Source organism: Benincasa hispida, chromosome 11, assembly GCF_027475165.1.
Source record: "Benincasa hispida cultivar pf3 chromosome 11, pf3_genome.v1.1, whole genome shotgun sequence".
Lineage (NCBI taxonomy): Eukaryota > Viridiplantae > Streptophyta > Magnoliopsida > Cucurbitales > Cucurbitaceae > Benincasa > Benincasa hispida.
The window spans coordinates 35,307,211-35,318,885 of record NC_143488.1 but is presented as its reverse complement, the minus strand read 5'-3'; the positions used below and the strand labels follow the sequence as shown (position 1 = coordinate 35,318,885).

The 11,675-nt window shown below is 35.6% G+C and overlaps 1 protein-coding gene and 1 non-coding gene across 2 annotated transcripts; both read right to left on the bottom strand.

Annotated features, from left to right (window-relative positions):
* Positions 1-231: 231 nt before the first annotated feature.
* LOC120090047 (uncharacterized) lies at positions 232-3,512 on the bottom strand. Its single transcript, XM_039047537.2, has 2 exons — positions 2,566-3,512; positions 232-444 (listed from the first exon to the last, which is right to left on the bottom strand). Exons 1-2 carry the CDS (start codon positions 3,482-3,484, stop codon positions 383-385), a joined length of 981 nt encoding a protein of 326 aa, XP_038903465.1. The 5' UTR covers positions 3,485-3,512; the 3' UTR covers positions 232-382.
* A 131-nt stretch (positions 3,513-3,643) lies between these two features.
* Positions 3,644-3,735, bottom strand: TRNAY-GUA (transfer RNA tyrosine (anticodon GUA)). Its single transcript is given in 2 exon segments — positions 3,644-3,679; positions 3,699-3,735. It is a non-coding gene; the product is annotated as a tRNA-Tyr (tRNA).
* Positions 3,736-11,675: the final 7,940 nt, after the last annotated feature.

The following is an 11,675-nucleotide window of genomic DNA, read 5'->3' as shown; positions in this document are numbered from 1 at the left end:
GTTAACGACGTCGAAGTCCTAGTAACCACAGATCTACAAATGAGCAAAGTGGCAGCTCTCATATTACACATTTCTATAGGTTTTGCAACTTTTCTTAAATGTTTGTCTTTGCTTCCGTGGTCAGAAACTCAATTCTTGGTTGGGGGTGCGCGCGCTTCACTAGAGTTCAAATCCTTCTAGCTACTACATATTTTAACCAATAAAATATCGGATGTTCATAAAACTAATAAGTTTAAAAATCAAATAAAAGAACTATAATAATCAAATTGTGCAAAGTGTCACCATGAAAGACAAAGACCTACAAATTTTATTTACATAAGGTTTTTGGTAAATTTCAGTATGTCACGTCAAAATAATTTAAATGAGACCTCTCCGAGTCTCTCTACACGAAGCTGCCGCAATGAAAGAGAAGGAATGCCACCAAAAGTAGAAACCATCTACTCCCTGCAAAATTACCCATTTATTAATTAGTACACATTTTCCAAATATTCTTATATAATTGAAGTTTTTGTAAACTTAAATTAAGTTTAGTTTGTTTCATAATAAACATATATAGTTTCTAAACTTTTAAATTTGTATTTATTTGATCTTTAAAATTTTTTTAAAAGTCTATAATATATTCTATAAAAAAATGGTAATTAATCTACTAAAAATAAAATTGAATTTTGTCTAATTAAATTCTAAATTTTAAATTTTATGTTCAATAGAGACACGAATTCTTGATCTATTAAATATAAAATTTAGAATTTTAAAGAAAGTTGAAAGTCTTAAAAGATCTATTATATACTTTTTTTATTATTATTATTTTGGAGAATTGAATGAACATAAATTGAAAGTACAAGAATTTGACACTTATTAAAATTTATTGACCTATTTGACATGAAATTGAGAGTTCAAGAATCGATTAGACATTTTTGAAAGTTTAAGATAAAAATAGAAATAACATTTAGTAGGTTTTAAATAGTGACAGCTAGAAGTTTAAGTTAAGATGAGCTTGATATATTTTAACATGGATAGGAGATCGAAAATTTAAAGATTTTTTTTTAACTTACATTTAATTTAAGCAAATGAAAAAAGAAAATTTTTTTGAGCAAAAATTCAGCAGCAAGAAAAATTTGAAACTATATATGTTACTAATTTAAAACATAAGGCAATTATCATAATAGTTTTGAATTATATATGTTACTAATATAAAACATATATAAAGTTGGGGTCGAGGTTGGACTTACTTTAGCGCCACATCTATTTTAAAATGTTATACTCTTATTCCGAATTTTGAGTTTATTTTCTATTTAGTCTATATGGTTACACTTTTACTCTTAAGTTGTTTAGTTTCCTTTATTTTTATAAGTTTTATGAAAATACTCTTTTACCTCGAGTTTTTAATGATGTCCACTTTTAATAATCATGTGTGTTAATAGTCTATTAATTAACTAAAAATAATAAGATTAGTTTTCATTAATTTTCTATCACTATTAAAGTTGAGTAAAAATTCACACTATAATTATTTTTAATAAATTAGTTGAAAATTAATACCAATGACTAAAAACAAACATTCTAGAAATTTATGAACCAATGGAAACTAAACTCAAAATTCAAAGGTGAAAGTATAACACTTTGAAAACTAGAAATCAAATGAAAACCAAACTTAAAACTTCTAAAAAGGTAACATTTCAAAATATATAGACCAAATGAAAACTATACTCAAAGTTTATGAACTAAAATGTATTTTCTTAGCCTTTTTCATTAAATTTTAATTAATAATAATATCTTTTAAGCAAGAAAAAATAATATGTGAATTTATTTTCATAATTTATAAAGAGAACCCTAATAGAAACTAAAATATATTTTAATCTTAAATTTATATTCATCACGATAGAATAATTATCTTTTAAAATTTTTAAATTTTTCAATAGACTTAGGACCCGTCGGATGGATTTAAGAAAAAATTATTTTTTAAAAAAAAAAACCATTTTTATTTAAACACTTTTGATAAAAATGATTGAAAATACACTTCAAATGGTTACCAAACACTCTAATATTTTTTTAAAATATTTTATTTTTTAAATTAAACACTTGAAAAAATATTCTAAAAAAAAATTCCATACATCCCTCCATGTTAGACCTAAAAAAATTAACAATTTGAATTTTTTGAAAAAATATATGACACATTGCACATATTTATTGAACCAGTATCGCACAAAGATAGTGCAACATAAACCTCACCAAAGTAATTTTTTAAGGTCATATGCTAAAAAGAAATTATTTTAAATGGTGAAACTGCTGGAAATATTTATAAAATATAACAACATTTCGAAACTATAAATGATAAACGTTGATAGACAAGACTTCTATTACTGATAGACACTGATAATTATCAACGACAATCATTGATAGTTCTAAAATTTTAATATGTTTTGTAAATATTTTTATTCATTTTTCTATATTTAAAAATAGATGCACGGTAAATTTGTAATTTAACCCTTTAAAAAACTAGCTCAACTAATGGTACTATCAGAATATTAAAAATAGAGAAGAGATATGAGTGGCGGCGAGGCAACTTACAAAACCAAACGGCAACCGGAGAGGAAGCAGAGCTCCAGAAGAACTCCTGAGTGAGATCATTACTTTTGCAATCCGTCGTCGTATTGAACCCTCTTTCACACACACAAACAAACAAATTCTCCGGCGGAGTAAATCCACACGCGCCGCCGCTCATCTCACATCCTTTGCATTTACTTTCCATCACACTATTCTCCAACGCTCCATATCCGTACTTCAATTCCACTCCATACTCCCACCGCATCGGATTTGTCTCGTACTCTCCTAACGACACAATCGATGAAAATCCCCCGCACTTGAGCTCCCGCAGGTCTAGTTCTCCCTTGCCGTCGAAGTTCGCTGGTGAGTACACGCAGCAGGAATTCGTCGGCGGGAACAGCGGCAGCCCGAGATCGACGACGGACGGACAAGAGTAGATCGAAGCGCAGAGGTGAGCGTATGACAAATCACACACACCAGAGCCTCGAATCGAGAGGGAAACAGAGGGAGATTTGCAATCGAGGAGGAGGAAAGCCGATGAGCCGAGTTGGAAGGGGCCAGTCCAATCGATTCCTAGGGTTTGCGATGATTCGTGCATTTTAGAGCAGGTCGACATGGACGGCGGCGAGATTACGACGGTAGAGTCGGAGTATGAAATTGATGTTATTGGATAATTTCCGGTATGAGTGTTGAGGAGAAAGCGGTCGTCGGAGGAGCAAGTGACCTGTGAGGAAAATCGCGGAGAACCGCAACCGTAGCCGGTGCCAAACGGGTACTTGATGCTGAGGGTGCCGCATGTAGTCCGGCAGGGAGGGGAAACGGCGGCGGAGCGGTGGGCAGAGATAGAAATGGAGGTGAGAATGTGGAAGGTAAAGATGAGAGAGTGAAAAAACTCCATTGTTGAGCTCTCTGAGGTCTGCAAAAAGGAAACAGAGAGTTTCATGGACAGAGAAAGATGAAATGGAAATATAAAGAAAAATAAAAAGTGAGAAAATGGAATAAAGTACTTTTTTTTTTTTTTCTAAAGAAAAAGGGAGGAATATCGAATACGTTTGGATAAGGAATAATAATAATTTTAAAATATCTTAAATGAAAATAAAAATCCGACCTGCCGGATTCGAACCAGCGACCTAAGGATGACTATTTGAAATCTCAAACTACAGTCCTCCGCTCTACCAACTGAGCTAAGATCGGTTGTTGATGACACATCTTATTTTATTATATATGAACAATTACAAAAAATCAAATTTTACGTAATAAAATAAAATAAAATAAAATTTATACATCATATTTTAAAATTTAATTAATTATGTAATGTGAATTTAAGTTTGTGTAGAATATAATACTTGAGGTAACAATTTGATTTTTTTTTTCTTTTTGTTCATATATCCAATCAAAGTTTTGAAAATTAAAAGGGATCTTTTTTAAGAAAAACTTATTTTTTAATGGTATTTGATTATATGACTATGTTTAGTCAGAAAAGATGAAAATTATGAGAAACCAAACACAATTTTAAAAGATTAAAAAAATGATAGATTAATGAATAAAATCTAATTTACTTTGTTTATCAAATATTTGCACATACGAACCTTTGTTTATCATCAAAATAACAACTAATAATGGATATCTCAATGGACAAATAAAATTTAAACACAAGTTTGACTAGTTGAGTGTACATTAGTTTTGAGTAATTAAAATTTGATCGACTAGAACAAGATTAGTAAAGCTCGAAGATTGAAAGCAAACATATTAACAATAAAAAGCAACGAATTTGACATATATCATTACAATCTATTTACTATATGAGTTTTCCTTATGTGAGATCTAAAAATTTGACCGCTATAATATAGCGCGGGGAGCAATCATATGCATTTAATAAGAGCTTGTTGTATTGAATTTAATTGGTAATTAGTGAAATAGTTTTCCTTTGTTCTTTATGTGTTTAAGGTGATACTAAATCATTTTCTCTTTAGATTTGTATTTCACATTTTATCGAGAGGAGGAAATAATATGACTAGGTTTGAATACAAGACCTTCTAGATCAACTACTTTAATTCTATGTTAAATCACTTATTAATCTAAAAGCTTAAGTTGATGGGTGAAGGTATCTTATATTATCTAACATATTTAAAGGTAAGTTCAAACTTTTTCAAGTCAACTTTTATATATATATATATATATATATTAAAAAAAAATCTCTGAAGCTTCGATTAACCTGATGGAAATGAGAGTGAGATAAAGTGAAGGTAAAGATAGATTGGAGTGGAAGATTGTATAGTGTTAATGAAAGCTTCTAATATTATGTCTTCCCTACAAAACTAAACCCGTAACAATTTTCCTTCATACCTGGTTAAGAAAAGCCTGACCATGCAATTTGCATCCACAAACATAAAATGAGCAAAGGAAGCCTTCGAGACCTTTTGAATGCAAAATCGGCCAAGACGATAAAGATAATTTGGGTCAAACGGAACGCTCAAGTGAAAAAAAGATGTAGAAAGACTTATTTGCCTATAAAGACTTAGCATTGCGGCGTTGTTATGTGTTTCATGATAACTCTCTCTCTCTATATATATATATATAATCACCTGCAAAATCATTATTTATTTATTTATTTGTTTGTTTATTTATTTGAAATTGGATGATAGATAGATTATATCCCTTGTCCTTCATATTCAACAAGATCTCCCCAAAGTGTCATTTTTATGGTACACATTCTATATTATTTTATAAATATATTAAATTTAGTAAATTATAAAATAAAATTTAGAAAGTCTTTACTCTTTTATGATAAATTTAAAACATATCTATTATTCATTAGAATGACCTCTTTTTTTATGCGATCCTAGTTGATTGTTTTTGTTGATTAGTTAAGTAGATGTTTTTGAAATGATCACATCTGTAAGGGATAAAAAAAATTAGTAATTGAGGAACAAATATTACATATATATATATAATCAGTCTGTAAGGGATAAAAAAATGATCAGTCTCCAAGATGGCAACACACGAACGCTCGAACACAACGACTGCAACACTGCACGATCAACAGCAAACTCGAACTCAATGATCTCCAAGATCACGAACTCAACGAACAGCCTCCAAAACCTCGAACTCAGTCGAGTTGAGTGTGGATACCACCACAATAGCTACCTTGGTATTCTCGATGTGAGAATCCAGAAGTGTAGGTCCTGTGTAGACTTGGTTAAAGGAAGAGACCGGAGGAATAACAATCATATAGACAATTGAGTAAGTGAGAGATGATAAGAGTCTATAGATAAGTGCTCAATCGTTTAGAAGAAGGCAAGCTATTGTATAGCAAAAGCCCCGCGATCGTTTATCTACGATCATCTGAGTGAACTATCATATAGTATCACCCCCACGATCGTTTAGTCTCTCTTTCAGCTATCGTTTAGTGAAAACAATTCTAACTTGATAGCGATTCGTGAGTTTTTTTCAAAAATTACACCTCTTGCAAAAATCATACTAAATTTAGGAAAACATTTTTTCTTTTATCTCACGGTTACCATGAAAACCACCAATAAGCTCCCACTCAATTGGTTATTAGAGAAAAAGAGATAATTATCCAATAATTAATATTATTATAAATATATATGATAACCAATTTACCATATTATATTTATAACCTATAGTTTTAATATTTCACTCATGAAACATATGAATCATAGCTCTTTTTCTATTTCATGGTACTTAAGGTAAATCTCATTTACATTAATCATCCACTTGATGTATCTCATACATCACACCGATCATATCATATATAATCGAATTACCTCTTGTCAATTTGAACATTTCAAATCAACACCAAGAACTGATTCTTAACTTGAATCCATTGAGCTACCAAGGGGACCTTATGGACCTGTAGCTTGAAGCTCCAATGGTACGTGAATAACTGACTAAACTCTTTAGTCACGGAATCCACCATCCGTTAACTGTCAGGCACTCCACTAAAAATCGACAGTTGCTCTCTTTTTACTATAGATATATTTTGTGTCCATATCAACCAATCAACAGCGTGATAACCCTTCACAGATAGCTCGTACAACTGGGCCAATAACCGTTATACCCCTATAGTTACATCTAACTCCTTAAATACCACTGATCCCTCTAATGAACATAAGTCATAGTCCTACTATGACTGAGTCCTCTCTTCCAAAGAGAAGTTGTGGCCACTATGTTCAAGACCCGGAATTAGCCCTTAAGGGAGCAATCTATCTACTTACCCCTGCTTCGGGGAAGGAGTAAATTTCATCTTGTGTAACTGAGTTCCCAGCCCTCAAATCAAACAAATCCCCAAAAAAGTAGGCATGTTGAGTTGGCAATCTGGCCACTCTCACCCATACTAATCAAAGAACTACCCTCAAAGGCAGGAGTTCCCAGAATACTCGGGATTGAGGTCATATCACCTATGATCGTTTAGGTGAGATGTAAGTCTTAAGTATCAATAGCGTTATATAAAGAAACTAATCATCTCGTGGTCTGGTCTTATACAAACTATTTGTATAGGACACCCCCGCTCGCATGTCTCCACATGAATGGTCAGGATCAACCATTTGTAGCAGTTCATAATACTTGCAAACCTCTACAAAGTGGGTCATATCCGTAGTGTCACCAGGATCAGGTATCCCTCCTTAATCCTTATCCTACAGACCTTTTTAGGTTATCACTTAAGGCATGATCCACTTGTATATCTCATATACATGTTTAAATTTACATACAATAACCATGGAGCTTTGTTTATTAGATATGAGTAAATGCCAAATAAAATAACTTTTATTTTATTCATAACAATGTGTCAATTTACAAACTACGAGACTCTAGGAGAATTAGGACACCAATCTCAACAATCATCCACTTGTCCTAATGCCTCGAGAGATTAATGTACAATAAAAGATAAATACAAGTACAATATACAATAAACTAGGGCATATTCTATACCCCAGTATCATCTCCCACTTTCCCTAGATAAGATGTCACATGTCCTGTAGACCCAGACTCTCCAGGTGACCCTCGAACACTTTAGCCGTGAAAGCCTTTGTAAATGGATTAGCAATGTTGTGCTCTGACACGATCTTTGTGACAATCACATCACCACGATGCATAATCTCCCCGATCAAGTGGTATTTTCGCTCTATATGCTTGCCTCGACGATGACTCTAAGGCTCCTTTGAATTTGCCACAACCCTGCTTTTATCACAATAAAGAGTGATCAACAAATCCATATTTGGAACAACTTCCAAATCTGTAAAGAATTTCCTCAGCCAAACAGCATCTTTAGCTATTTCATAAGCGGCTACATATTCGTCTTCCATAGAGGAGTCTGTGATGCATTCTTGCTTGATGCGTCGCCACACTATAGCCTCTCCATTCAGAGTGAACACTAACTCCGATGTCAATTTACGAGAATCTCTATCAGTCTGAAAGTCAAAGTCTGTGTATCCTGTAAGGATCAAATTCTTATCTCCATACACGAGCATGTAGTCCCTCATTCCCCGAAGATACTTGAGGATCATCTTAACCGTTGTTCTGTCATACTCTGCCCCGAGCTCGCACTTCTGAGCCCGAGAAGAGGCATGAGGGGCCGCAGATACCACCCTTTTGTGATACCTACTGCCCATCTGAATCTTTTTACTATACTCAGTAAACTTTAAGTCAAGGAGATAACAACAACTGATTAAGTAGGCCCATTTTATTACTACAATGAAATGTGTATATAACTCCAAGACTTTACTACAAAGTTTACAACAACCACTCTTAATGCCGGAAGTGTGACTATGGTTTGTGGTAGACCTTGACCTCAGCAGCACTCTGGAACTCCTCAACCTTCGCTACTTGGGGGGTAGGGGGGAGGGGTGGAGAAGACATAAAACATGGAAAACATGAGCTACAAAGCTCAGTGAGTGGCAACTTTAAACAAACATAAGTTTTATTTTAGAAATTCATCTTTGAGAAAACAATTCCATAATCAACAACAATCACATAGCAAAATGTAATCTCCCCAGCCTGTCAGCTAGAAATACCCTGGCATGATTATGTATTTTTCCTGGGTATTCTCCGTGAATAACCCGTGATAACCAACGTGGACTCAGGCTCAATACCTTATAACCTGTCGACTATGCACATGTCGACATTTCTTGTTAGACACGTTTGAGTACGCTGACAATCTCAGCCAAGCGTCCCACCAAGCATGCTAACAATATCTCGGGTATGAATCCCATTTCCTAATGCAAATATACACGCATTGTGACAACAACACAAACCAAATATCCAAACAAACATATTTCCCGATCATGCCAATATTTCAAATACAACCTATATATATAATCATATATATATATAGAAATCAACCGTACAAATGATGGAACAACCACTCACCTTGGTTGGTTAGGAACTTTCCACTCTGAAGTTCCTTAGGTTTCCTTGGTTTCCCTTTTGAATCCTAAATTCCAGATTCAATTATCAGCTTAGATTACACATAGTTCTAGACCCTATATTAAGATACTTTCTTCTGTAAACATGTTATAAATTGTCTCAGGAAGCTTACCCTAAAATCTTAGCTCAAAAATTTTCATGGTTTGGCCGGAATCACCAAAACATCAAGACTGGCCTAAGCTTACCTGATAGCTCGAACATTTTTTCTTTTCCTCATTCTCCAGCCCAATTCCTTGGAGCTTCTTCTCCAGCAGCTCTACCATGATAACTATACTCTCAGATCTTTCAGGTGGCTTTGAAATCATTCCAAACGCACGAGTATTCTAGGAGAACTCCTCGTGCCAAGTTGATGCTACTTCCAGACTTCACTGTCCAACAACATCTCCTCCTCTTGGAACTTCATGACCAACGCATGGTCTTGCTACCAATGCATGCATTCCTTCATCAACACATAGTTTCCTCCCTCTCAGCCCTCATAACTCTTCCTAATGTACTTTGAAGAGATTTTGAGTTATAATCTGAAGAAAAGTCCTTGGCCCTATTTATAGGCGTCCAAAATCTCTTAAAGGCTGACACCTCCTACTTGGCCGGATGTCCAAGTGTCTTTTTCCCACACTATTAATGCAACCTTCATGCCATCGCAACCCAAGGCGTCTTCCTCTGCCTTAGCCAACACATAACGCTCAAATTTGCATGTCATTTTATGCATCCACCTCACTGGTTTGAGGCCCACGATTTCTCCCCAACAAGCCACATGTTCGGATGATCACCATTGGCGTATTCCACATCCTTATGGTTGCAAGCAATCTTGGCAAATCGCACCCTCGCATGGCCTATGCGCCCATCGGACCTTAAATGCTCCATCCAACCTCAAATTACTTGGTCGTGCATGGCCGCATGTCTCTTTTTTCTCGCATGGCTTTACCTTTGGCCTATGCGCTCAACTAGGATTATGACCAACACTCTTCCAACGCATACTATTTGCTCAAGCCTTGTCCTATACGCTCGTATGTCTCAGATGTCCTTGGCATATAGCACATCACCAACGCATAACAACCTTTGGGGTAGACTAAGTCTCAACTCAATGCCTCATGGTATAGCTTACTATCGCCTAGTCTCTTGCTAATGCATCCCCTATGACCAAAGCTAGCATGTCCTTGTTGTTTACCAACGTCCTTAGTCTCTTGCTCAAGACCAATGCAAACTAACCTCACTAGCCTTACGTACCGCCAGCTTCAGCAATGCAAAGACATTTCACCATGCGTCCACCATGACTTGTCCTAGCGCCTAGCTCATCGTCTAGTATTGCTGTCGCATAGCACCATCGCATAGCACACAGCCTACTGCACAGCTCTTGCTCATCGTGTAACGTTGACGCCCATCATCTAACGCATCCGCCTATCGCTTAACGTCATCGCCTAGCATCTACGTCTATTGCACAATGCTCATTGCTTAGAAGTCTATCGTGTAGCGCTAACGCCCATCGTTTAGCATTGACGTCGATCGTGCAGTGCCAATGCCCTATCACTTAACACTATCGTCCATTGCATAGCGCTATCATTCATCGCATAGCGCGTTTAGCGCGACTCTTCGCATCGTCTAACACCGCATCGCTTAGCTCCACGCATTTGCTACACGATCGTCCAGCGTCTGCCTACACGATCGCCTACCTCATCGTGTAGTGCCGCTCACTTACTAGATAATCGCATACCCCATTGTGTAACACCATTCATTTGCTACACGATCATCTACCTCATCGTGTAGCACTGTTCATTTACTACACAATCATCCAGCGTGCGCAACTCCAATGCCCAGCGCCCATGTCCGCGTAACTTGAGGCTACCGCATACATTGCTAACCTCTCAAGACGTTGGCTGCCGCATACTTGTCCCCGGATAGCCTTTCCTCTCGACCATACTTTAGCCTCTTTCAACGCCCAAATAACCTCTCAAATGTTCATGGCCAACACATGGCACAACACCAACGCTTAGCACGAGGCCAACGCATTGTTAAATACTTAGCCATTTCTTTCTTAGCTTCCAACGCATGGTTCTTTTTGGCATCATACTTAACCAAATTTTCACTAGTCAAGGATTATCTCAAAGCTACTAAACGAATCTATTTAAACAATTAGAATTTTCCTTCTCTTTAACATAGAATTTAACTTACACTTAGATTAACTACTTAAATAGGAAAAATGGAAATCCGGGTTTCACAGTCCAGTGATCTAATCCTGGATTGGACTATAATGACTAACAATCCTACTGCATAGCAAATGTCGGGTCTGGTACACAACATTGCATACATTAAGCTTCCAACAACTGAAGCATAGGGAATCTATCTCATCTCCTCAACCTCTTGAGGTGTCTTAGGACATTGATCCTTAGACAAAACGATTCCATGCCTGAAGGATAACAAACCCCTCTTAGAATCCTGCATCCTATACCTGATCAACATTTGATCAATGTACGATGCTTGAGATAGAGCTAACCTCTTGTTCTTATGATCCCGAATGATCTGGATCCCTAGAACATACTTGCCTCACCCAAATCTTTCATTTGGAATTGCAAAGCTAGCCACTTTTTAATATCAGTTAAAAACCCTATATCATTCCTAATGAGTAAGATATCATCCACATACAGTATCAGGAAAGCTACTGAGTTATTGATAATCTTCTTGTAAACACA

Coding starts and splice junctions, on each gene's coding strand:
- LOC120090047 (XM_039047537.2), bottom strand. CDS start 3,484: ATGAAACTCTCTGTTTCCTTTTTGCAGACCTCAGAGAGCTCAACAATG. Junction 445..2,565: donor TCCGGTTGCCGTTTGGTTTT/GTAAGTTGCCTC, acceptor GTAATTTTGCAG/GGAGTAGATGGTTTCTACTT.